Genomic DNA, 25464 nt, shown 5'->3' on the forward strand with positions numbered 1-25464 from the left:
GACAACACTCTTTACTTCCCACGAAAAATTACACTTGAAGAAGCGGTGGACTCCTTGTTTCATTTTCCAGTCATATCAGGTATGAGAGCAATGTAGTTGTTTTCTGGGCTAGAGACGGCCAACCATCAAGAAGTAAGTGCTTAGTCTCTAACATTGTCTAAACAGCACGCTAGTGCACCCTAAGAGTCTATCTATCTAGTACCAAAATCGTGATCTATACCATTTTTTGAAAGAGAATTCACTACTATAAGGCTAGAAACAGCACGATAAAATTCGGAAAAAATCCTAGAAGTTTTGTCTTTACCCGCATTTAGTGGTTTCCACACTCTTGAAGTAGAATGCTGTATCATACACTAGCTGGTGGCCGTAACACCATCATCAGTTTCGCAGCCGCAGCCCTTTCTTCCCTTTTGGGAACTCGTCTCCCAGCATCGTAACATGCATGTTTTGATATTGCCAAAACAATTTTGCAGGTTGGTGCGACAAGCGACTAATTTGTAAACAACTCTCAAATATTAAACCCAGGCGTTTCTTCTAGTTATATTACATCAATAGAAAGAGGCAGAATGAGAGAAGTTATCAGTATTAATGGTACGTACCGGTGATTTGCAGAGGCCACCTCCACATTGCGTGGCCCAAAAGACCCGATTGATTCGGATAACTGGGGCGGTTGGCGCCTTCGTGTGATCGTTGACGAAGGGATGACATGATCTGGTCCGATTGGAGAGACCATGGCGCCAAAACAGCCCCAGATGGATTGATTGCGGTGTCTAGAAGTGCCCTACTAACGAATCTAGTCGGTCAAGCCGGTTGTCAAATTGGTAACGCGTGCTGGGAGTTATACTCGCAAGAGCACGGTATCAGACCCGACGGGTACCTCCAAGACGGCTTGGACAGACCAAAGGGTGGAGAAGAAGGATTCTCCACCTTCTTCAGCGAGACTGGTTCTGGTAAATACGTGCCAAGAGCCTTGTACGTGGATTTGGAGCCTAACGTGATTGATGAAGTCCGTACTGGTGCCTACAAGGACTTGTTCCACCCAGAACAATTAATTGCTGGTAAGGAAGATGCCGCCAACAACTATGCCAGAGGTCACTACACCGTCGGTAGAGAGATCTTGGACGATGTCTTGGACAGAGTCAGAAGAATGGCCGACCAGTGTGACGGTTTACAAGGTTTCTTATTCACCCACTCCTTGGGTGGTGGTACCGGTTCCGGTTTAGGTTCCTTGTTATTGGAACAATTGTCCATCGACTACGGTAAGAAGACCAAGTTGGAATTCGCCGTCTACCCAGCCCCACAAGTTTCCACCTCGGTTGTGGAACCTTACAATACCGTGTTAACCACTCACACCACCTTGGAACACGCTGACTGTACCTTCATGGTTGATAACGAAGCTATTTACGATATGTGTCGCCGTAACTTGGACATCGCCAGACCAAACTTCGACTCCTTGAACAGTTTGATCGCACAAGTTGTTTCCTCTGTCACTGCTTCCTTAAGATTCGATGGTTCTTTGAACGTCGATTTAAATGAATTCCAAACTAACTTGGTCCCATACCCAAGAATCCATTTCCCATTGGTTTCTTATGCTCCAGTTTTCTCCAAGGCCAGAGCCAACCACGAAGCTAACTCCGTTGCTGAAATCACCGCCTCCTGTTTCGAGCCAGGTAACCAAATGGTCAAGTGTGACCCAAGAGTTGGTAAGTACATGGCCACTTGTTTGTTATACCGTGGTGATGTTGTTACCAGAGATGTTCAGAACTCTGTCGCCCACGTCAAGGCCAAGAAGACCGTTCAACTTGTTGACTGGTGTCCTACTGGTTTCAAGATCGGTATCTGCTACCAACCACCTACTGCTATCCAAGGTTCTGAGTTGGCGTCCGCCAAGAGAGCCGTGTGTATGTTGTCCAACACAACCGCCATCGCTGAAGCCTGGAGAAGAATCGACAGAAAGTTCGACTTGATGTACTCCAAGAGAGCCTTCGTCCACTGGTACGTCGGAGAAGGTATGGAAGAGGGTGAGTTTACTGAAGCCAGAGAAGACTTGGCCGCTTTGGAGAGAGATTACATTGAGGTTGGTACCGACTCTTTCCCTGAAGAAGAAGAAGAATATTAGTTTGTGTAGCTCGTTTATAGTTCGTTAATACCCTTTGTTAATTAGTTGAAATTAGTAAGCTCCACGGCCCTCCCGGCTTCCCGGACTCCAGCGATGGCTTGGAGGTGGGCGTGCGCCCACCGCACACCGCATGGAACTTTTCACCAGGCTGGTCCTGAATGTTTGTAGTTAGCTACAACATGGAGGACAAACGTGAACTCTTCAAGCAGCCATTGCACTCGATCTACATCCCCTGCGGGCTCATTATTGCAGGCACCCTTCTTTTCGGGCTCGAGTACTTGCCTTACAGTTTGACGTTCATCGTTGGAGTGTGCTCGTTTAAGTACTACGAGGCCTACCAAAGAAGGTCGCTGATCCACAAGACGCAATGGAGGGACCTTGAGTTGATAGACAAGACGCTTATCAACAGAAACACCCTGATTTTCCGGTTCAAGTTGAACCGCGAGGATGAGGTGTTGGACATTCCCACTGGCCACCATGTTGCATGTTGTTTCACCATCAACGGGAAGGACGAGATCCGGTTCTACTCGCCCATCCTGAACCAGTTCGACGCAGGCTTCTTTGACATTTTGGTCAAGCACTACGAGAACGGTGTTGTGTCCAGAAAGTTGGCCGAGTTGAGGGAGGGCCAGACCGTCAAGTTCCGCGGTCCCTTCGGTACGTTGGACTACGTGCCCAACATGGCCAAGAAGCTCGCGTTGGTGGCTGGTGGCTCGGGTATCACCCCCATCTTGCAAGTCATCACCGACATCATCACCAACCCAGAAGACAACACTTCCATCTCGTTGATCTTCGCTAACGAGTCCGAGAAGGACATCTTGTTGAAGAGCGAGATTGACGAGATTGCCAAGAAGTACCCAGACTTCGAGGTCAACTACACCGTCACCAACGCCCCCGAAAACTGGACGGGTAGCACCGGGTACGTCACCAAGGAAATGATGCAAAAGTACTTGCCTGAAGCGTCGCCAGAAAACCGCATGTTCATCTGTGGACCTCCTGGTTTGAAGAGCTTGGCCGTGGGCCTCTCTGAAGAGCTTGGCTGGGAGAAGGACAATGTGTTCTGCTTCTAGTGCCAGGATGAATGGTCATGTGGATGATCACGTGATTAGTTGGGCTCGCCTGACACAAGAAGTTAGCTTCGGAAAATAATAGACATTAGTATTACGCGAATCAGCACCCCAGACTGGAAAAGGGAATGTAAGGAGGAAATGGAATGTAGTCGTTGTAGCTCGGATTTCGAAGTGATGATGCGGGACGTGAGGCTATTTTTAGCTGTTTCTGGAAATTTCATGACGGTGTATATTCATTAACATTACTGTATGGTGAATTTGGTGAAGCAGTATCGTGAATATTCATTGTTATGTTGTGCTTTAGCTGAACCAGTAACGAGCTTCCGGTCCCCTTCTTACTAATGTGGTGACCCACCTCCTACGCTTCTTACTAATTATACCTGAACATCATTCTTTACCAAATGTCACCAACACCTTCTGTCCCGATCCGCTTTAACGCCGTCGCCATCCAGAGCAGCCAAAAACCGCTGCACCGTTACAGTAAGCTGGCCAGTTGAAGAGTCCGCTTACTGCTCAAAATGGAGCCGGGTTTAACAATCAGATCCTCCGTCTGGGGGTGTGTTGCACTGAGCCAGATTATCTCCGTTAAACCCGCAGCGGCCAGTTTTCCCACACCAAGTGTCTTTTTCTCTCACTCGAAGCTTCCGCTCCCACTCGTATTATAGTCTGTCATATCCGCGCGGGTCGTGCTTAAGGTTAGTTCCGCGATCGCCCGCATCCGTCACTAAAGTTAATTGTGGCCGGTGACAGCTGGTCTGTGTGCAGGTGGCTGGAACACTTAAGACAGATCCCGAGGCAGAAACTATATAAACTGGACCTTCGACAGCAGCATATTCCTTTTCATATCATCATCCACACACACCTACAAAGCTTCCAATCCAACCACAATGTCTGCTCTCCCACTCACAGGAAAATTCGGCTACGGAACCATGTCTTTGACATGGACCCACACCCCAGCACCAATTGAACAAGCAGTTGAGTCCATGAACTATGTCACCTCCCACCCTGAATTTGGCGTCAAGCTCCTTAACGGTGGTGCTTTCTATGGTAAAGACTACATTAACTTAAAGTACATCAAGGCCTTCGTTGACACCTTGGAGCCTGAGGCTGCCAGAGAGTTGACCGTCTGTATCAAGGGTGCTGTCGACCTCCAGACCATCTTGCCTATCGGTACCAAAGAATCCGTTGACAAGTCCATCAGCGACATCACCTCGTACTTCTCCAGCGACCCTTCCAAGAGACCAAAGATCTTGTTCGAAATCGCTAGAGTCGATCCAAACGTGCCCTACGAGGAAACCGTTTCCTACATCTACGAACACGTCAAGTCCGGCAAGATCGATGGAATTTCGCTTTCCGAAGTCGGTCCTGCCTCTATCGCCAAGGCCACTGCTGTTGCTCCTATCTCGTGTGTTGAGATGGAATTCTCCATCTTGTGTCAGGACCTCATTGACAACGGAGTCTTGGACGAGTTGAAGAAGCAAAACATTCCTATCGTTGCCTACTCTCCCCTTTGCAGAGGCTACTTGACCGACTACTGTGCTGAAAACCCAGAAGAGTTCTTCAACAACATCAAGCCTGGTGACATCAGAATGATCATCGACAAGTTCTCCAAGGAAAACTTCCCCAACAACCATGCCGTGGTCAAGAAGTTGTACGACTACGCCCATGAAGTCAAGGGAATGACCCTTGAATCGTTCTCGTTATCGTGGATCCAGACCATCTCCGAAAAGAAGAACTACAAGGGCGTGGACTTTGTCAAGATCTTGCCAATTCCAAGTGGTTCTACCAAGGAAAAGATCGAAAAGAACTTGGGCAGTATTGTCCAATTGACTGACGATGACTTGGAGGCAGTCGACAAAATTCTCAAGGAGCAACCAGTCACTGGTATGAGATACAACGCTCACCACGCCAAGTACGAGTTTGCTTAAGTATATAGAATCTGGAATTATATAGGGAATAATATTGAAATGAAAATTCTGTAGACAAATCTGATATTCATCAGGAATAATATGCTGAAGAGTCTGTAGCACAGCCGATCTGAAGCAACGGCTGCTAATTGATCCTATGGCGAATAAAAAATTCCTGCAGTCTGAACGATCTTAAATATTTTCAAGGTCATCCACTGATGATGAAGATATCCCAAGATTATCGCACAGAAAGGGCCAGTGTGGATAGTAATACCTGATATAAGATGCAAGTGCCTCACAATACTTACGACAACGAATTCGCACCATGCACATTTTCCAGCCCATGCTGCAATATATCAAGACGCTCACCTCCCTGCACCATGCGCACCTAACCTCGTAAAGTTGTTCGCAAGCATCTTGCATAAGACTCGCAGGAACACCATATGGGGTACATGCTCCACCATCTCACCGCTTAGCTCACAATCCTACCACGCTGCCACCTTTGAGCTTCCTCCAAACTCTGCCGTAACGTTCTCGTGTCCCTGTCTGCAGCACCACCGGACCAGGCTCGTACTTTGCTATTGTCACGCGTGCTGGCTATTGTTCTCACTGGTCGCGTTTTCTCAGCAATTCCATGAACAACTCAACACTTATTCTCCATTTTTCAGTTGACTCGAGATTGATTCGCTTTTGCACTAGACTTCTCTACCATGAAGTTGTACCAGGTTCTTCTCGCTGCCTTTCAATTGGCATGGGTGTTCGCACTCAGAGACTTCCAGCTTACCAGAGAGCACAATGGAGTGTGTCTTAAGGTGGACTCCGCAGGTGACAACACCTCCATCACCTTGGACTTCACAGCCACCGACAAGTACCACCGCACAGAAATCCCTGTGATTGTTTTCAACTACTTGGACCTTGCCAAGGTCAAGAATGTGCCTAACTTCGTGGAATTCCTCAACGAGACCTACTCCAACAAGGAAGAAAACTCGTCCATTGTGGCCTACGGCGAGCGCATCCAGTTCAACTTAATCCCCAGCGAGGGCGAGGAAGAATTGCCAAAATCGTTTGCGTTTGCTCCTGTTGCTGTTTTCGGTGAGGCCGACGATCTCCAATTCGAACCAGAACACGACGACGTTCCTCCTCCCTTCTTGACCTACCCCGTCCCAGAGGCTGGTGTCTACTGTATCTACATACCAAGGTACCTCTGGCAGAACGACGACGGAGACTTGAACCTTTTCCCCCGTCCGTTTGAAGCAGTTGTTTCCGTCAACAACGAGCCACTTCCATACGGCGTTGAGGAGGACATTTTCCTCAACTCAAAGCTTTTCGGGGGATTGGGTATCGTCACCTTGTTGTTGTACTTCTTCCACAACGGCTCCGAGACTCCCATTGTCCCCAAGTTGATCTGGAGTGTTTTTGCACTCTACTTCGTCTACTACGGAGGTTTGTTCTTCTTGGACGTGGTGGTCTTGTTCGGAGCTCCAACAGGCTTCTTGTTGCCATTGATTGAGAGTTATACCAGATTGGAAGGACTTGTTCTAGACAACTACTTGAGATTGGTGGTATTTTCCGTTTATATTGGCCATGGTGTTATTTACGACTATACCCTCAACTTGGGAGGAATTCACTCCAGATTCACGGCACCAAAATGGACCTTCAGAATCGTGGCCTTTTTGGTGATTTCTTACATGGCCACACTCGCCATGAACCACATCATGGTCCACAAGTTCAACCCTGAGGTCGTCGCTGTCAATATCAACAAGGTCAGCTTTGAAGTGCTCTCCAGATCCATCATCTTCAAGTCATCTTACCACCATGAAGTGGTCTCCAAGGCCCTCAGATCCAAAATCGATTTGATCCGGGGAATTTCCCTCACCAACGTGGGGATTTCTTTGGCTTCTTTCATTTTCTCGTTCCACAAGAGTATTTCCATCATTAGGGAAATCGGACGCAACCTCAAGAAAGAAGATTCCACCTTCTTGACCCACGACAAGAGAAGGGACGATAAGTCCAAGTTGTCGAGACCTCTCAAGAGATCGTTGGTGCTCCACTTGTTCATCTACAAGATCTTGGTCATGCCCACCGTGCTCAATTTGTTCCTTCAGCCTGTTGACTTCTTTGGCCATTTCGACATTGCTGAATGTTTGGACCGTATTCACCCCATCATCAGCAAGGCCACCATCATCAAGCGTACCATCATTCTCTCTGAGCTTGTTGTCTTGTGGTTGATTTGGGGCTATGGTGAAAACGGATTGAAGGAATCAGACATTATTGAAGAAGCGGAAACTGAGGAAGTCACTGTTGATACCAAGGTCTCTGAAGCAGTCGAAGAGGTGGAGGAAGTAGAGCTTCTCGAAGAAAACAAGGGCATAGAGTCTAAGGACTAAATGTCCCAATTATTGGTTATTACCAAGAGTAATTAATTAGTAAGATCACTTACACCACGCAAGTAAGTAGAAAATAGTTTCTGGAAATATATTGAATAAAGAAAAAATGACTTTCAGTAAAATGTATAATAGTATTTAACGATTTTTGACAAAATTTCAAAAAACTATGTAACAATTTTTTCCTTCTCTTTACAACTATTCGGAGAAAACAGATTTAACGAGGGGCTATTAACCTTATATTTGGAATAAAGATATGATTATTTTCTTTGCAGGCCGTACGAAGAGAGTCTTTTCTTTTCATGCAGAAATGGAGAAACCTTCACTGGGGGATAAAAGCAGGACCACTTCTTGCCAGTTCATTTAGAGAGAAGATTATACTATATACATCCGATTAGTAAAAAGAAATTGAAGAATATCAGAATATAGGTGCAGAATGATACCTGAGACAAAATTTGACAGTTCACGAAAGTTCAGGTATGGCAGCTGCAGTTGATATTAAATAGAGTAAAGCAAGAAATTCATCGAATCTCAACAATTATTTACAAAACAAGGCGTGCAAATGATCAGCCTTCTTCTTACTAATAGGATCTTTATCACACTCTACTCAGGAAATGTCCACCGGCCCATATGTTAGTTAAATTGTGCCGATCCCCTCGTTTTATACTCAGAAATTTAGAAACTTGCTAACTTTCAACACATACACTTATTTTTGCAAATAAAAAGCTTTAAATACTCTGAAACAAACCTATTTTATACCACATAACTTTTGATACCTGTAAGTGCTCCTAAAGGGTGATTTTGGCCATTTTTCCAATATAAATTGATGAGTATCTTAGTCCAAGCACATTTTTTCCTCATCAAATGGCTCTTTGGCCGAGCGGTTAAGGCGGTAGACTCAAGTTCTACTATCGTAAAGATGCACGCGTTCGAATCGCGTAGGAGTCATTATTTTTTGCCCTGTAATAGCCCTACTAGAACCAAGCCCCCATGCCCCACAACCATTACCTCCCAGTTTTACACTAGTTTCACATCAGTTTCACCAGTTGAAACCCCGGCCACAAAGGCTGCACCCCCGCGCCGCAGGAACACATGACGCTCAGCGCACAACACATTGACACCCCGACCCAGCACCCATCTAATAATAGCTGGGCATCTGACATCACCCAGATCACCAGCCGCACAGCCGATGCTGGACGCTTCCCCAGCAACTATTTATAGCGCTGGCCGGAGATCGCCATGACCAGGCTAAGCCCGTGGATCACATCGACACCGGCACGGGACATCCCCGTGTCGCAACGGTGCAGTCGCTGCTCGTGCTGGTGTGCCTTGTCGCAACCCATTTAAACGCTCCCCTGGCCGTCTAATCCAAATACGCGACAGAAAATCGTTTCCTCCCTGCACTGCAGCTTTCCTCTGCAACCAACGCTAAAACCAACGCTGTTACCAGGCTTCCCCCATTGACAGCTTCCCGCCATGTCGTACCGTCCGTACCACCCCTCGCACTCGGACGAGTCCATCAATGAGTATTTGAACCCCCACCAGCCGGGCCAACACGCGGGTGCCTACAACTACCACCACAACAACAGTTCGTCGTCAATCAACTTCCAGCACCCCGAGCCAGCGTATGCCCACCACACGGGACCCGATCGCTCGGAGTACGATGCCGCGCTGGGCTACTACAACCACCAGAGCCTCGAGCGTCCCTCCAACATCTTCAACACCCTGCACATCCAGCCGCCAAACTTGTCGCCCATCAACACCCACAACGACCCGTTCGGCGACACCCACACCGAGCGGTACGAGATGGGCGAGATGCCGTCCAACTTCCACCACCACACGTTCGTGCCCCACGTCTACGACGACGAGGACGACGAGCGGGAGTTCGACCAGAAGATCCAGTACAACCAGTTCGAGGGTGACCACTACGACTTGCAGACTGTGCATGTGCCCGAGACGCCGCCCACGCCGCCAGCGGCGCCTGAGTTTGAGACCCCGTTCGGCGACGACGGCGAGTTTGCAGAGCCTCCCCCTGAGGAGCCAGTACGTGAAAAGCCCCAGATCGGGATTGCCTCGGGGTTGAATGGACACTTGGTGTTGGACTGTCCCGTGGCCACCGAGTTGTTGACCAAGTTCCCCGACTACAACCCCAACCAGAAGGACGGCGGCTTGTCGCGTGAGTTCGCGTACATGCGGTACACTGCAGTGACCTGCGGCCCGTCAAACTTCTACCGCGACGGCTACATCTTGCGTCCTATTCATTACCCCATGCCCCGCCAGACCGAGTTGATGATCGTCATCACCATGTACAACGAGGACGACATCTTGTTGGCGCGCACCTTGAAGGGGGTGTTCAAGAACATCAAGCACTTGGAATCGCGCACCAAGCTGTCCACCTGGGGCAAGGACTCCTGGAAAAAGGTGGTGGTGTGCATCGTCAGTGACGGGCGTTCCAAGATCAACGAGCGCGCACAGGCGCTTTTGGCAGGCTTGGGGGTGTACCAGGAAGGGTTGGCCAAGAGTAGAGTCGACGACAAGAAGGTCCAGGCCCACATCTACGAGTACACCGCGCGTGTGGGTATTTCCAGTGTCGAGGACACCGTCAAGTTGACCACCGAGAAGATCGTGCCTGTGCAGTTGTTGTTCTGCTTGAAGGAGAACAACGCCAAGAAGATCAACTCCCACAGATGGTGTTTCCAGGCGTTGGGCCAGGTGTTGGACCCCAAGATCGTCATCTTGTTGGACGCAGGAACCCAGCCATCTGGTAAGGCGTTGTACCACTTGTGGAAGGAGTTCGACAGAGACGCCCAGGTGGCGGGTGCATGTGGCGAGATCAAGGCCTCGTTGTCGAAGAGACAGATCCTCACCAACCCCATTGTGTACGGCCAGAACTTCGAGTACAAGATCTCCAACATCTTGGACAAGCCCACCGAGTCGGTGTTCGGGTTCATTTCGGTGTTGCCAGGTGCGTTTTCCGCCTACAGGTACGTCGCACTCCAGAACGACGTCAACGGCAAGGGACCCTTGGAGAAGTACTTCAAAGGTGAGTTCTTGCACGGCTCCGGGGAGCTCGACCCCAACGACGACGAGTACGAGTTGAAGAAATTTGAAATGAGAGAAGAGGCAGGTATTTTCACCTCCAACATGTACTTGGCCGAGGACAGAATTCTCTGCTACGAGTTAGTGGCCAAACGTGGATGTGCGTGGTTGTTGCGCTACTGCAAGGCTGCGCTGGCCGAAACCGACGTGCCCGAGAGCTTGTCGGAATTCATCTTGCAAAGAAGAAGATGGTTGAACGGTTCGTTTTTCGCAGCCATCTACTCGTTGGTCAAATTCCCCAAGCTCTGGCACTCGTCGCACTCGTTCGGAAGAAAGCTCTTCCTCCACATCGAGTTCTTCTACCAGTTCTTGAATCTTGTGGTCTCGTGGTTTTCCATCAGCTCCTACTTCTTGGTGTTCAGAATTTTGACCACCTCGCTTGCCGACCCCGATCTTGGTTTTGCCCCTGGTAATGTGTTGTCAGCCATTTTCTTATGGTTATATTTGGCCTCCATCGTCACCACTTTCGTGTTGAGTTTCGGAAACAAACCCAAGGGTACCGAGCGATTTTACATCGTCATCGTGGTTTTCTTTGCAATATTGATGGCTTACATGGTGTTTGCGGCCATTTTCATGGCCGTCCATTCGATCCAGGAGATTTACAAAAATCACACCAAGATTACAGTCGGTTTGTTCTTTGCAAACGCAGAATTCAGAGATTTGGTGGTGGCAACTTCATCCACCTATGCATTGTACTTTTTGGCATCCTTCCTCTACTTCGAACCATGGCACATGTTCACCTCCTTCGTGCAGTACATTTTGTTATCTCCATCCTACATCAACGTTTTGAACATCTATGCGTTCTGTAATATTGATGATGTTTCGTGGGGTACCAAGGGTGATACTGGAGCAAAGGATTTGGGTGCAGCTAAGGTCAGAGAAGATGGTACTTTCGATGTGAAAATCCCCATCTCCCAGGAAGAAATCAACCAATCTTATTTGGATCAATTGGAAAAAATCAAAAATCCTGTTCCAGAGGACACTTCTCCTCATGTCCAAAGTAATGAGGATTATTATGCATTTGTGAGATCCATGACCGTTTTGGTTTGGATCACATCCAATTTCATTGTTATTGCTTTGGTGTTGTTGACTGGTGGTTTGGACCAATTTGTTAAGCAGGCTGATGAGTCCCGAGTCCAGCAACAAAGATCTATTGTATTTTTGACGGTGATTTTATGGATGGTGGCATTCATGGCATTGTTCAGATTTGTGGGTTGCATCTTGTATTTGATCCAAAGGTTTGGCAGAAGCTTCAGGGGATCTGATCACTCAACTGCCCCATTGAAGCGGTGAGATACGAAATATTTACTTTTCAAATAACACATTCAATTATCTAATTGTAGCCATATATTGTAATCCTTTAATCGTAAATAAAAACGTAACTAATATCTAGTCGATCCTATACCAAGTTCCAGAAGTCGGTAAGATTAGCACCTGCGCCATTGAATGCCAAGACGTTAGGTGATTGACCATCGACCAAATTTTGAATGACACCCTTGGTACCATACTTGATCAACTTGCGCTTCAAGTCTGCTGGCTTGAGGACCTTTCCATTGGAGAATTCCGAGTCAATGCCTGGGTATAAGGACAAGTAATAAGACAATAAACCGGCAATGTGTGGGGAGGCCATGGAGGTACCAGACATCTTAGCAGATGGAGACCAGATAAAGGTAGATTCAATATCTTCACCTGGGGCAAAGATGTCCACACAACTACCCCAGTTTGAGAAGGAGGCCTTCTGGTCATCTACGTTAGATGCACCGACGGTGATTGGTCCTGAAGCTCTAGCTGGAGAACTTTGACAAGCGTCAGCGTCTTCATTACCTGCAGCAACGGCCACATGAATATCGGCAGCTACGGCAGCGTTGGCAGCCAAATCCAAAGCTTCGGATGCACCACCACCAATAGACATGTTGATTGTAGAGCCCTTGAATCCCTTGGTCTTAGCCTGGACTTTAGTCTTGTGGTCATTCACAACAAATTCAAGCCCCTTGATGATATCGGAGGTCGAACCAGTACCGAAGAGGTTCATCACTCCAACAGCCACAAGGTCCACGTTTTTGGCGATACCGTAAGTCTTGGATCCGATCACACCAGCACAGTGGGTACCGTGGCCATGGCCGTCTACCTTCAAATGGGGAAGGGCGACAGCAGAACCCCATGAGGCTCTGCCTTCAAAGTCTTCGTGTTCCACTTTGATACCAGTGTCAACAACGTAAGCAGTGACACCCTTACCACCCTCGGAGTCGAATATGTAGTCAGTAGCAGGTGCGGTGTTCTCACGGTGACTGATTCTGGAGAGACCCCATGGGGCATCCTTCTGGATTTCCAATTCATTGACTGTGAAAACGGCGTCGTGCTCAACAAACTTCACGCGGGGGTCCTTTTGGATGGCATTGACCATTTCCGAGGTAAAATAACCAGCATAACCCTTGAGGGTATCCAAGTTGAAGAAGTTCAACAAGTTACCACCGGCGGATGCGGTAGAGATGGTGTCTTGATGGAAAGTCTTAATCCAGTTGTGGTGGCTGTCGATGTCCTCTTGGGCAAGGTCATCGTGCAACACCACGATGTACTGGCCAGGGATGATATCCTTGACAGCCTTGAACAAGGGGGCAAAATAGGAGCCATCACTGGAGGCCACGTTTGAGGCTTCATTGGCGTCGTAGAGGAAAGGCTCCTGGCCACCAAAGGCAACCTGGTCCTTACCTAAACTTTGTTCTTGCAAGCGTTCCTTGACAGTGGCAACCTGGTGGGCCATCAGCTCCTTGACCCCATCGAGCTTGTTCTCCAAGAGTCTGCCAAATTCGGCCAACGAATCCACTTCGGGAATAACCAACCCTTGGACACCGACGAGAGAGACTGCAACAGCAGCGAGAAGTTTCTGTGATAACATATTAGCACTGAGTGGGTAGTAGTTATCTATGGCTACTAGTTATATCTTTTGTAGGAGAAAAGGGGTGTGACTGGTGCGAGTGCTGATAAGGAGCCACACGACAATTGCGGTGGCTGGGGGGCACGCATAATAAGTGGTAGCGGGGGGGCGGTGGTAAATCCCGTGGTAGTCCCGTGGTAGTCCCGTGGTGAATCCCGTGGTAAATCCCATGGTAAATCTCGTGGTAGATTAGCAAGAGTGGTGGTAGGGGACCGGTGCGGTTCTGGGTGGTGGGAGGTCATGCTTTGCCAGAGATTGGCGAGGGCTGGCGGAAATTACGATTAGGGCCAGAAGGATTAGGGCCAGAAGGATCAGGACCAGAGGCGGTTCCTACAGTAGAAGCCTCCAACAGTAGAAGGCTCATACAGTAGAAAGCTCGCTCTCTAGACCGCCGGTATTTCGTGGTGTCTTCGGGTGCTCTCGCTGCCATTGGTTGCAAACACCGACCAGACACCACCGCCATTTCCACCATACCACCTGGCCTGACCACCTCCCTGGACCATTCACAGCGGAGCCCGCACGGTGGTCTTGGCAGTCCAGCAACCTCGCCAGAAGGGCCGGAGTCCTCGCTAATGGGTACCGGCAAACCCCACCCCAGCGGCTATTCACGGCTAGCACCAGGGTCGTGGCGATACTGCCACTTTCTCCCTAGACCACAACTCCGTGCCGTGCCTAGTTAACGCCACTAGTGTCCCTGTGACTCAAACTACCACAAGTGTGCCTCAATCTAAGACAATTTGCTCCACCTTCCTTCTAGTGAGTGTCTGATTATAGCATATAGCCACTGCAATATCCCCCGAGACTCCACCGTTCTGTGTCTGTCTGCCTGGCGCGCGCTAACCCACAACCGATTAGTGCAAAAGTCGTGGGCGCGACACAAGATGATAAGCTAAGCCTAACGACTTTCCACGCTACTGCCCACCCATCAACTAGCCGGAACGCCTTCGTCTACTCATCCATCACTCTAGACACACCACGCACATCTTCCCACCGCCCGTATCCTGTCACCCCATTTGCCACAGATGTCAAACTCCTCCAGAAAGAAGCTCCTCTTGATGGGCCGGTCTGGCTCGGGCAAGTCATCCATGAGATCGATTATCTTCTCCAACTACTCGGCATTCGACACCAGAAGACTCGGGGCCACCATAGACGTGGAACACTCCCACTTGCGGTTCTTGGGCAACATGACTCTCAATCTCTGGGACTGTGGTGGCCAAGACGTGTTCATGGATAACTACTTTTCCAACCAAAAGGACCACATCTTCAAGATGGTACAGGTACTCATCCACGTCTTTGACGTCGAATCCAAATCCATCAATAAGGACATTGAAATCTTCGTGAAAGCTTTGACAAACCTCCAAAAATACAGTCCGGGAGCCAAGATCTTCGTGTTGCTCCACAAGATGGACTTGGTGCAGATCGACAAACGGGAAGAATTGTTCAACATCATGATGGAGAAGTTGCAGAACATCTCCAACCCATATCAGTTCAAGGTGGTGGGGTTCCCCACCTCCATCTGGGACGAGAGTTTATACAAGGCATGGTCCCAGATCGTGTGTTCGTTGATTCCCAACATGAACTTGTTCAACAGTAATCTTATCAAGTTCAACCAGATTCTCGATGCAGAGGAGATCATTCTCTTTGAAAAAACTACGTTTTTAGTGATATCATCCACCACCTCCATCGAAAACGAACTAAACAAAGACCTGCAGCCCGAGTTGGATCCCAAGCGGTTTGAGAAGATCTCTTCAATCATCAAGACGTACAAGCAGTCAATATCGAAGCTCCGGACCAACTTCAGTAACTTGATCATCAGAGGAAGCAACGGCAGTCATTTCTACATCGATATTCTCACTGACAACATGTTCATCATGTTGATTTTGAAGGACAAGGATAACCACATAAGTAGCACCGTGCAGCACGAGGAGTTGCTCATTTTGGAGAACATCAAAGCAGCACGGAAGTGGTTCGAGAAGATAGAGAACGGGAACGTGTAGGAGCACGTCCAGGGAGCTATCTGGGGAGATAATAGAAATAATAAATTTACAGAAAGTCCAGCCAGGCATATGCTAGACAACGCCAGCCTCGGAGACCACTTCAAAACAATGAACGCGTCATACACTCTACCAGCCCACGCCCCTGTCTATATAGCATAGAATAGACACTTGGTTCTCACACGAGACTAGAGTAGATCAGTAATTCCAGGTGAGACTAGAATAATAGAACCTATTCAGCACTTCCAAGTCCTTGTGTTAAATCGATGTATTAAAGGGTTGTTTAGCTCCCGGTAGATACATATATCCCTCCTTTCACCTACAAAGTGTGTTCGCTTGACCTTGTTTGATGTACAATCCTAATTCTGTCAATTCTATTGTTTCGAAGGTAAAAAATCGGAACGGCTGTGATTTGAAGTAGGACCTTACGGTTCCCGGGTCTCACAATGAGGTTGTTATTGATACCAATTTTTTTGAATTTAGAATAGATAACAGCAGTTTCACTGCTCGAGCAAAGACTTCCCAAGTTCAACACAGATAAAATTATTGTAGAAAATACGGTGTGGGAAAACACTGGATGCTTAGACTATATACGCTAATGGAGCATGATTTGTTTTACGATCAACTCACGTAATATTATTCTGAAGTACGAGTTACTGAATACCTCTCACCCAATCATGGGAGTTAGTAGAGACGCACATTTTACTTGCAATTACTGTATGGTCTCCCGCTTGATATTTGCCTGGCAATCCCCCACACTCACGCGACCGCGCCCCCCACCATTTCACTCTCAACAATGCTGCCCCTGAATTGACACAATAGTGCCAGTTTTTGGCGGCACCTTCCAGAGATCGCTGGATCGCCCGGCTCGCCAGACGCCGTCTTGGACTGGCGACGATTTGCCTCCCGGTGGCGGCGTGGCATCTGCCAATCCACGCGTACGTTTCCTGCCAGTGCCAGCCGTGTGTACATCAACGTCTGGCCCAACAAACATCCCTACCACAATACTGACAGCCGCAGTGACGGGTGAAGTGCATGTGCCCATGCAGCAAGCCGCCTAAAGGCCCGGCAATTTGACCCAGGCGTTGCTCTCGGGTGTCCGTCTGATGCCTCGCCAATCATGTCCACAGAACGGCAGGCGCACGCAAATCGCGATAGTGCAGCACACGTGATCCTCGTTTACGTGAAAATTAGTTGGGAACGACACTGGTACTATACAGCCTTCTTCTTCTTCACTTCTACCAGGCACTTTGACCACCATGTCGTCCAAAGTCATCCAATTGCTCACACACCCTGGCGAGATCTCCGACGTAATCCGTTTGTTATACTTCAGAAAGTCGTTGCACCCCAGAAATGCCGCCAAAGAGGCCCCCAGCTTGAGAAGATGTTATCAATTGTTGAAATTGACCTCCAGGTCGTTCTGTGCCGTGATCATGGAGTTGAACCCCGAGTTGAGAAACGTCATCATGTTGTTCTACTTGGTGTTGCGGGCATTGGACACCATCGAAGACGATATGACCATTGATCCAGCGGTTAAGGTCCCTTTGCTTCGCGACTTCGACTCCAAGTTGGAGTCCAAGGATTGGACTTTCAACGGTAACGGGCCCAACGAGAAGGACAGAGCCGTGTTGGTCGAGTTCGACGTCATTTTGACCGAGTACCACAAGTTGAAACCACACTACAAGGCCATCATCAAGGACATAACGAACAAAATGGGCAACGGTATGGCCGACTACATCTTGGACGAGAACTTCAACCTCAGTGGAGTGCAGACTGTCAAGGACTTTGACTTGTACTGTCACTACGTCGCAGGCTTGGTGGGTGAAGGATTGACCAAGTTCCTTGTGGATGCCGATTTCGCCGACAAGACCGTTACCGAGGACGACTTCAGAAGATCCGAATCCATGGGCTTGTTCTTGCAAAAGACCAATATTATCAGAGACTACCACGAGGACTTGGAGGACGGACGTTCGTTCTGGCCCAAGGAAATCTGGTCTAAGTACACCGACTCGTTACCTTCATTCCACAAGGACACATCAGCGGAATCCGAGTTCCAAGGCTTGAGTTGCATCAACGAATTGGTGTTGAACTCGCTTGGACACGTCAAGGACGTGTTGGAGTATTTGTCGTTGGTCAACGACCCATCGTCGTTCAACTTCTGTGCCATTCCCCAGGTCATGGCTATTGCCACCTTGGCACTCGTCTACAACAACCCCAAAGTCTTGCATGGAAACGTCAAGTTGAGAAAGGGGACGACCTGCTCGTTGATCTTGGAAAGCAGAACCTTCCCAGGTGTGGTCAACATCTTCTTGAGATACATCAAAGAAATCAACCACAAGTCCTCGGTTAAGGACCCCAACTACTTGAAGATTGGTATCAAGTGCTCGGAAATCGTCCAGGTCTGCCAGACCATGTTCCCCACCCCTCTCCCCAACGGGGAGCCCAGACCCAAGAAGGCCATCAACCGGGTCATCGATGCCAGAAGTCACATCGACGCTGCCATGCAGAAGAGAATCGATGCAGAGATCTCCAGCTTCAGATTTACCGTCTACGGTACGGTGGCACTCATCTTGAGTGTTCTTGTATACTACGTTTGGGTTATTTAGCCCTTTACAGAAGTCCGGCCCTGGCCATGAGACGTTGTCTTTAGATAAAATCTACTTTAGCAATATACTAGATTAGTTTTGGGCTTATTGAGAACGTAGGATAGTATTTGGGTTTCAGAGCCACACCACTCTGGGAACTCCCAACACAGGAGCAATAATTTCTGGGTTTAATCAAGGAATTCATACTCTGCTCTAGGAAATACCAGTAAACTTAGCAAGCTCATAAGAATTTCGTACCGTATCAGAGGCACCTAAGATAGCAAGAAATCTTCAGGAATCACCACTGCTCTGGACCCTCCCAGTAATTAGCAGTAATTTATGGGATTCGAAGAATTACACCTTCTTCAAGAAGCCCTACACCTCGGTAATTTCTGGTTACGGCAGTGCTTCAGGATTCCTTCACTACTCTGGTAGCTGTAGCTTGAAGACATTATACCTTCTTTAGGATCCTGGCCTCAACATCCTTACCTCCATTCCACTCCGAGGCCTGCCGTATATATGTCTAATCTAGAGCCTAAATGTTTCACCTCCACATGTATTTTGGCAGTGGCGCGCAGACGATATTATCGTCTATGGATATGCGTGGAGGTGCCCAGCGAGGTCTCTCATCTTCAGTCACGCCTTCGGAGACCCTGCCCCCAAACATCCATATCGCTGCGCAAGTCTACATCGTCCTCTCCTCTCCGCTTTACTCTCCTCTCCTCTCCTCCTTCTTGTCTCATTCCCAATCTTCTCTCTGTTCACAGCCAGTTCTCTCTCCACTCCTATCAACTCACAACTGGCGTGCGACTAACCACTGATTTTGCGACCGTGACGATAAACTGACGATACGAATCTGGAGCCAAAAATCGAGGCTTGCATCATCGCCGTCACAACACTCCGTTGCCTCCATCGCTGCAGGTAAATTGAACTCGCTGCCAGCCGTTATTCACGCCTTCCACCACTTAGTCAGCACTACTGCCCACTACACTTGCCCACACAGTCGCTCGCTACCGCCATCCTCGTTAGTCAGCACACCACCAATTGGCACCCCAGCCCCATTCCAGCAGCCAGACAATCGACCAGATAGTCGCTAGATCACTGACCAGTGATTGACAGCCATTGACAGCCATTGACGTCCCTTGCACTACCATAGGCTCCACTTACAGTCGATAGTATAACGTCCCACACCCAACTCCACTCCCCATGGCATCTCCCCAATTCCCTATCAGAGCCATCCGCTGGTCCTTGGACTACAACTCGTCCAACGACGACCACAAGTTGATCACCCCCATTTTGTTGCAGGAGCTCAACGGCCCCTGCCCATTGATCGCGTTGGTCAACACCCTTTTGCTTAAATACGAGTTACAGTACAACAACGTGTTGCAGACTGACGACAACCTCGACCCCTTGCACCAGAAGAAGTTCAACAGCTTGAATGACTTGAAAAACTTGTTGTTGACCTCCGGGTCTGCGCACGGAGGTATCGACCTCGATGCCCTCTTGGGCCAGATTGCCGAAATGCTCTTGGTTTTCAACGAGGACAAGTCGTTCGATTACGAGGTCGACCAGCTCTTAGAAAGCTTACCTTTGTTGCACACTGGATTGTCGGTGAATCCCAACTTGCTCAATGGAAACTTCGCCAGAACTGACATGGCAAGTATCTTGTTCGAAATATTTGACTTGAAAATCAAACATGGCTGGGTCCTCAACCAAATTGATAGCGAACAGGTCGAATGGAACGCCACAGGTGAAGACACTGCCGAAGACAACTACGGCAAGTTGATCGAAATATTGAATCAGTTACAAACCTTTGACAAAGTCCAAGACTACCTATTGTTGGAGCTGGAACAGTCTGGAGATGTAAACGAGCAATTGCGCAGCCAGGATTCCAAGAAGACTTTGTTGCATAACCAGACATTGATTAACAAATGGTTAGACTTAAATAAAACACAGCTCACCAAAATCGGGTTGAAAAGATTGAACCTAGACTTGTTAAACGAAGAGTTTGTGGTATTCTTCAGAAATAACCATTTCAACACCCTCTTCAAAAAGAACAACCAGGAATTTTACTTATTAATAACAGACTCGGCTTTTGAAAACAAAGCTAGCAAGATAGTTTGGCAATCCTTGAATTCGGTGACAGGCAGTGATGACTTATTTTTCAATGGTGATTTCATCCCAATTTTGGATCTTGATCAAGACATCGATAATAATGAGGCAGACGCCGATTTCTTACTCAGTAAGCAGTTACAGGAAGAAGAGGATCAGGCCATGGCGAAGACTATTCAAGATAGATACGACAAGGCCGAAACTAGAGCAGCAGCAAAGGCAAAACCTACAAAGGATAGTACTTTTCGGGGACTCAAGTCAAAAAGTAAGAAGTCCAGTGATAAGTCTGTCGAGGTAGGAGAAACAAAGGAAGAACCAAAGAAAAAGCGTGATTGCATAATAGTGTAAAACTTTCAATCATTCAATTCGATTCAATTAAAAATAGTAACGGAGGGACTCTGAGCATCCCGTTCATGCACACTTAATTAATGCTCTTATCTATATAATCTGTGTTTAATTCTTTAAAGGGTAATATATACCATCAGTAATTTAATCTACGTGGACTTCATAATGATACATTATAAGACTATGTACATAGATTCTGTTTCACATGCTTGATGTGATGCTGCTATGGTCTTATTCCAGTCTTTCGATTGAATTGGCCACCAATCATGCTTCCAATGATTTTGAAGCTTCATTAAACTCATCACCAATATCCTTTTCTTCCTCTTCCTCTTCTTCTTCACCTTCGTACTCCATAGGATCGAACTCTGATCTGATAGCATCCATCTTCTTAAGTTCAGAGGTATTTGGTTCTCTTAACTTGAAATTGATCGCATCGATAGTGGTATCCTTCAAGAATCTATTCACTTCCGAATTTGTGGATGCTCTGTGCTTCTTTAAATCAATTCTACCTGTCACAGGGTAATAGTATGCAACCTTTCTCTTCTTGGTTCCTTCAACTTCTTCGGGGATGAATTTGATTGAAAGCTCTTCATTAGGCTTGGTGAATCTTTGGAAATTCATTTCATAGTTCTTGGTGTGTTTGAATCTGTACTCTTCAAGAGTATTGTCGTCTTCATCTAACAAATTAACGGGACGTTCTCTTTCCGTAGAATGTAACTTTTCATTTAATTCACTAGCCTTCTTTGGATCACGAACTTGATACAAACTTATCCACTCACCATCAGCAGAAGTGATTGGCTTGAAGATAGCAGATTCTAAGGCGTCACGGTGGAACTTCTCGTTGAATTTAGAGCCTTCTTGTCTTCTGGCCAACTCCGTCTCACGGTCCACAGATGCAGACCCGATAAATTTCACGGTCAAGAACTTAGTGTCCATCATGGATGTATCTGGTAATAATGGCCAAGCGTCGACAGCTGTCAAGTGCTTCTTTCTGGGGTGTTTCAATGTGGCGAAATTGGTTAAAGTTTCTTGTGCCTTTTCGAAACTGCTCTCCACAGCCTGCAATTGAGAGTTAGCATCATGTCTCTCTTCGGTGCTCTTCTTATTGTTTTGGTCCAATGTGGATGATGCGTTTTTCACTGGGTCCTTATCGGCAATGTACTCTGTTCTTCTCAAGAATGACACACCAGGCTCAGATTTGGAGATCTTACCTATACCTGCGTCCCTCAATAATATACGATCTTTGGGGTGAAGCTTTACTGAGACTGGCTTTTCCGATTTCACGCCGTCTTGCTCGGATTTGACCATATTGTAGATGACACTGTCATTCCCGTCATCAAGGAAACCTCTATTGTTTATCAAGTTCAAGTTCATTCCGAGCTCCTCGTCGACGTTGTCGATAAGACCACGGAAGTTCTCCTTCCGGAATAACGACGACATCAAATACTCGGCTTCTTGCTTGGGGGTGACATTCTCCGTGAGGTTGTACTGTAAGAACTTAGGGTTTAATGGTGGTGGTGGAAGGTTATTGGTGTATCTGATTTTGGTTATATACTCCTGTCTTATTGGCTTCGACTGCTTCGACATCTTGGCGGGTGGGAAAGAGGGAGATCGGGATGGGCGATGTGGAGGTGATAGATAGGTTTGGTTTGTTGTCTGGTCTCACCAACGAATATTCAAAATTTGGTGTCGTGCGCGTACCAGACATCTTGGGATTGCAACTAGATGCAAAATGCTCCAGTTGAGTAGGTCCCCGGCGCATTTATGCCAGGGCATTTTAAAATGATCCTGTCGGAGCTATTGGGAGTTGGAAGCAAAGCATTGCTGCTAATGGCCATAAGCGGGTACGGCTATTGCTGAGAAGTATATTTGTCTTCTCCGGCAAGACACTTTACTGTAATTCAGGAGAAACTGAAATAAATACCTCTTGTAATAGTTTCCTTGCACCAACAGTTTTGAAACACTTTCTAATTCACCTAATTTCACTCGGGTGAGCTGCTGATACAAGCCATAATTCAAGGTTCAAGTCTAATGATAATCTGTGTACTCACTATTGGCCCACACTAGTATTAATTATGATATGAGGAGATAGTACAGCAAGGCCATTTATCTCGCTACCTGCCCAACGAAGACAGTCGCAACCACTAGAAAGGTTCAGGCTGGTGTATGTATATCCACATCGAAGTACGCTCTACGAAATAGAAAATCTCTTCATAATCTCGAGAGATCTTAATTGGAAGAATGAACCATCTGAGAACAACGAAATCTATACTTCTTAGGACAGAATCTAGACTGCTTAACCCAACTGAAATCTGTTCTTCCATCCACCCTAACCTGCCTTGTACCTCTGAGGGTACCACATATTCCCCACGGATAATGCACACAGTACATACTTCCAATGTCTGGTTGTGGCCCCAACGAGCGACTCAGCCTACCACAACCACGCCTATACTTGCCCATCTCACGTTCGAACTCCACCCCTAGAAATCCAGTCTGAAATCCTTCTCCCCTCAAATGTGCAACTCAAGCGAGTTCAGGCACCAAGTTGCATTCAACATGCCAGAATTGGAGCTACAACCAAGGTTCCTCGCAATAACCACCAATGACAACAAAACCGCAATCCCGTCATGCCTTGGACAAGACAGCCTCCCTTGGCACCATATCGCAAACAAGCATTCCCTGGCCAAGCTTGTCAGTACGCACTTGACAGCCCCCAGCCCCGTAGTCATCGTGAAGAGGCTCAGCTGAGGAACGGCAACGAGAGTTCCAATCGGGCGATTTTTGGCCGACTTCCAAGAATTCTGGGGTTGTGCATTGCGGTTCTGCCCCAAAAAAGCCCCCTGGGCATGCTGGGCACGGAATCGGCGGTATTAGCTGCATATGGCACGGCCATGGTTGCGGGTGTGAAACATTTGTAATCTTAGTAATTTCCCCTTACGTAAGCGCGGCCTCCATGACATATTTGCAGCTATGGTCGGTTGGACCGAAACGCTACGGAAAGGTATATCGCCATGAGGACGTGAAACTGGAACTGGAACTATTTAAGAAGCTACCATTCCACCTGGAGCCTTCTTCATCCAGTCAAATAACTACCTACTAGACAAATATCCAAACCATGAGATTTTCCACTGCTATCGCCGCTTTAAGTGCCCTTGTCGTCGTCGCTGCTGCTCCCACTGAGTCCCAGGACGACAAGCACTTGTTCCATGCTCCACACTGTCCACCACAATGGTCGTCGCCTGAGGAACAGGGATTGGCCTTCTACGAGTTCGTCAACACCTTCTACGTGGAGGGCAACACCACAGCCGCTTTGTTGAACTTCGTTTCTCCTGACTACATCCAACACAACGTGTACATCGATAGTGGAAGAGACAACGCCCAGAAGGCCCTCGAAGGAATCTTCAAGGATTCTACCATCACGCTCGTGAACGTCGGCTTCCAAAACAACGTTGGCTACGTCCACTACAAGGTCACCGAGGAGGGCTCGCCCGTGACTGCCTTCGTTGACGTCTACAGACTCAACGGTACCTGCGTGGAAGAGCACTGGGACGTGATCCAAGCGCTTCCTGCCAACGCCACCAACCCACTTGCCTTGTTCTAGAAAACCAAGGCTTTGAAATATGTTTAAATTTTATCAACGAATTGTGAATCCACGTAGACTCAGCCGTACTTCAAAAGATCTCTCAATTATAGTCTATTTTTCAGCCATCTTTCCTTAAGGCATTTCTCCTAGCTACTTCTCGCAACTAGCTGTATGAATAGGCAGAATTGATTAGTGTCTATTTAACCGTTTTGTTTCCGATTTTTAGGCCATGCCGACTGTCGCCTCAGAGTGCCGCAACTGAGCAATGCCCCACGTTTGCCAGCGTGATTTATTCCAGTAATGTTCAAATCTCATAATTTCAGAAGTAGTAGCAAATACCTAATTCCTCCTTGACTTAGAATTTGATTATTACATCCCAGCTGCCGGTGGGTTCTACAGTCGTATCACACTAAAATTGTATTCGTACTAATTCTTAAACTTGGTAACGATCTTGAAAAACTCTTCACCCTGAGTTTTGGCGATGTCTTTCTCTAAATCGGTCACCTTTCTGGAACCGTCACCTCCGGCGAACGTTCCAGCGCCCCAAGGAGAACCTCCATGGATTTCGTCAAAAGTGGTCTGCTTGGGGTGGGCGTAACCCAAAGGCACGTACACGATACCGTGGTGGGCCAATGTAGACAAAGTGTTAAGCACAGTCACTTCCTGACCACCACCCAAAGTGCCTGTGGACACGAAAACACCGGCGTACTTGCCTCTCAAGGCACCAGAGGCCCACAAGCCTCCGGTGGTGTCCCAGAAAGTCTTCCACTGAGCAGGGAAGTTACCGTATCTGGTAGGAACACCGAACAAGAAGGTGTCGTACTTGGTCAAGGTTTCTGCAGTAGCAATAGGGAAGTCGAGAGGAGCAGGAGCCTTCAATTTGGTCAAAATCTCGGGGCTGAGTGTTTCTTGGACTTGGAACAAGTCTGCCTGTCCACCAGCGGCCTCAATGCCCAACTTGACAGATTGGGCCAAGGTGGCGACGTGGTGGTACAATGAGTACACGATAATAGCGGTTCTTGGAGGGGGAGCCATGGTCAATTGCTTTGGATGGATGCCTACAAATGCGTGGCAGAGCTGCCATTTATATACCCAGCCGTGAGCGAGAAACGGCCATTACGAACTCATTATTAATGTGGAGTAAAGGTGCATGCATCCACCAATTCTGGGCCAGGGCCAGTGGCGCGGGGCCACAGTGGATTTTCCGGGTCCTGGCTGCTGGGGTAGTCTGTTTATGGGCTTATATCCACTGTGGCCCCCCTCACTTGCTTCAAGGGGTTCTGGGGCTTCGGAGCATGATGCAGGAATGGGAACTATTGTTAAACTGAAAA

General features: G+C 47.8%; 12 protein-coding genes and 1 non-coding gene across 13 annotated transcripts; 10 read left to right on the forward strand and 3 right to left on the reverse strand.

Moving 5' to 3' along the window:
- Positions 1-566: 566 nt before the first annotated feature.
- On the forward strand, positions 567-2179 carry TUB1 (alpha-tubulin; the record flags this gene model as incomplete). The annotated part of the gene is made up of 2 exons (XM_020211171.1): positions 567-591; positions 798-2179. 2 exons carry the CDS (start codon positions 567-569, stop codon positions 2117-2119), a joined length of 1347 nt encoding a protein of 448 aa, XP_020066249.1. The 3' UTR covers positions 2120-2179.
- A 119-nt stretch (positions 2180-2298) lies between these two features.
- Positions 2299-3189, forward strand: CANTADRAFT_48096 (cytochrome-b5 reductase; the record flags this gene model as incomplete). Its single annotated transcript, XM_020209541.1, has 1 exon — positions 2299-3189. The coding sequence occupies one exon, from the start codon at positions 2299-2301 to the stop codon at positions 3187-3189; it is 891 nt and encodes a 296-aa protein (XP_020066250.1).
- An 887-nt stretch (positions 3190-4076) lies between these two features.
- Positions 4077-5117, forward strand: CANTADRAFT_20667 (pyridoxine 4-dehydrogenase; the record flags this gene model as incomplete). Its single annotated transcript, XM_020206600.1, has 1 exon — positions 4077-5117. The coding sequence occupies one exon, from the start codon at positions 4077-4079 to the stop codon at positions 5115-5117; it is 1041 nt and encodes a 346-aa protein (XP_020066251.1).
- A 630-nt stretch (positions 5118-5747) lies between these two features.
- On the forward strand, positions 5748-7592 carry CANTADRAFT_25375 (uncharacterized protein). The gene has a single exon (XM_020207401.1). It carries the CDS (start codon positions 5807-5809, stop codon positions 7481-7483), a length of 1677 nt encoding a protein of 558 aa, XP_020066252.1. The 5' UTR covers positions 5748-5806; the 3' UTR covers positions 7484-7592.
- Positions 7593-8346: 754 nt separating this feature from the next.
- On the forward strand, positions 8347-8428 carry CANTADRAFT_t68. Its single transcript has one exon. It is a non-coding gene; the product is annotated as a tRNA-Leu (tRNA).
- Positions 8429-8956: 528 nt separating this feature from the next.
- Positions 8957-11872, forward strand: CHS2 (chitin synthase I; the record flags this gene model as incomplete). Its single annotated transcript, XM_020211521.1, has 1 exon — positions 8957-11872. The coding sequence occupies one exon, from the start codon at positions 8957-8959 to the stop codon at positions 11870-11872; it is 2916 nt and encodes a 971-aa protein (XP_020066253.1).
- Positions 11873-11925: 53 nt separating this feature from the next.
- On the reverse strand, positions 11926-13575 carry PRB1 (Prb1p). Its single transcript, XM_020207402.1, has one exon. The coding sequence runs from the start codon at positions 13473-13475 to the stop codon at positions 11979-11981; it is 1497 nt and encodes a 498-aa protein (XP_020066254.1). The 5' UTR covers positions 13476-13575; the 3' UTR covers positions 11926-11978.
- A 961-nt stretch (positions 13576-14536) lies between these two features.
- Positions 14537-15511, forward strand: GTR1 (Rag GTPase; the record flags this gene model as incomplete). The annotated part of the gene is made up of 1 exon (XM_020206601.1): positions 14537-15511. The coding sequence occupies one exon, from the start codon at positions 14537-14539 to the stop codon at positions 15509-15511; it is 975 nt and encodes a 324-aa protein (XP_020066255.1).
- Positions 15512-16767: 1256 nt separating this feature from the next.
- ERG9 (bifunctional farnesyl-diphosphate farnesyltransferase/squalene synthase) lies at positions 16768-18114 on the forward strand (the record flags this gene model as incomplete). Its single annotated transcript, XM_020206602.1, has 1 exon — positions 16768-18114. The coding sequence occupies one exon, from the start codon at positions 16768-16770 to the stop codon at positions 18112-18114; it is 1347 nt and encodes a 448-aa protein (XP_020066256.1).
- Positions 18115-19299: 1185 nt separating this feature from the next.
- On the forward strand, positions 19300-20553 carry CANTADRAFT_5104 (uncharacterized protein; the record flags this gene model as incomplete). The annotated part of the gene is made up of 1 exon (XM_020209893.1): positions 19300-20553. The coding sequence occupies one exon, from the start codon at positions 19300-19302 to the stop codon at positions 20551-20553; it is 1254 nt and encodes a 417-aa protein (XP_020066257.1).
- Positions 20554-20814: 261 nt separating this feature from the next.
- CANTADRAFT_20674 (uncharacterized protein) lies at positions 20815-22137 on the reverse strand (the record flags this gene model as incomplete). Its single annotated transcript, XM_020206603.1, has 1 exon — positions 20815-22137. One exon carries the CDS (start codon positions 22135-22137, stop codon positions 20815-20817), a length of 1323 nt encoding a protein of 440 aa, XP_020066258.1.
- A 1528-nt stretch (positions 22138-23665) lies between these two features.
- On the forward strand, positions 23666-24151 carry CANTADRAFT_20675 (nuclear transport factor 2 family protein; the record flags this gene model as incomplete). The annotated part of the gene is made up of 1 exon (XM_020206604.1): positions 23666-24151. The coding sequence occupies one exon, from the start codon at positions 23666-23668 to the stop codon at positions 24149-24151; it is 486 nt and encodes a 161-aa protein (XP_020066259.1).
- Positions 24152-24559: 408 nt separating this feature from the next.
- Positions 24560-25168, reverse strand: PST2 (Pst2p; the record flags this gene model as incomplete). The annotated part of the gene is made up of 1 exon (XM_020211522.1): positions 24560-25168. One exon carries the CDS (start codon positions 25166-25168, stop codon positions 24560-24562), a length of 609 nt encoding a protein of 202 aa, XP_020066260.1.
- Between the last annotated feature and the right edge of the window lie 296 nt (positions 25169-25464).

Source organism: Suhomyces tanzawaensis, assembly GCF_001661415.1.
Source record: "Suhomyces tanzawaensis NRRL Y-17324 unplaced genomic scaffold CANTAscaffold_2, whole genome shotgun sequence".
Classification (NCBI taxonomy): Eukaryota; Fungi; Ascomycota; class Pichiomycetes; order Serinales; family Debaryomycetaceae; genus Suhomyces; species Suhomyces tanzawaensis.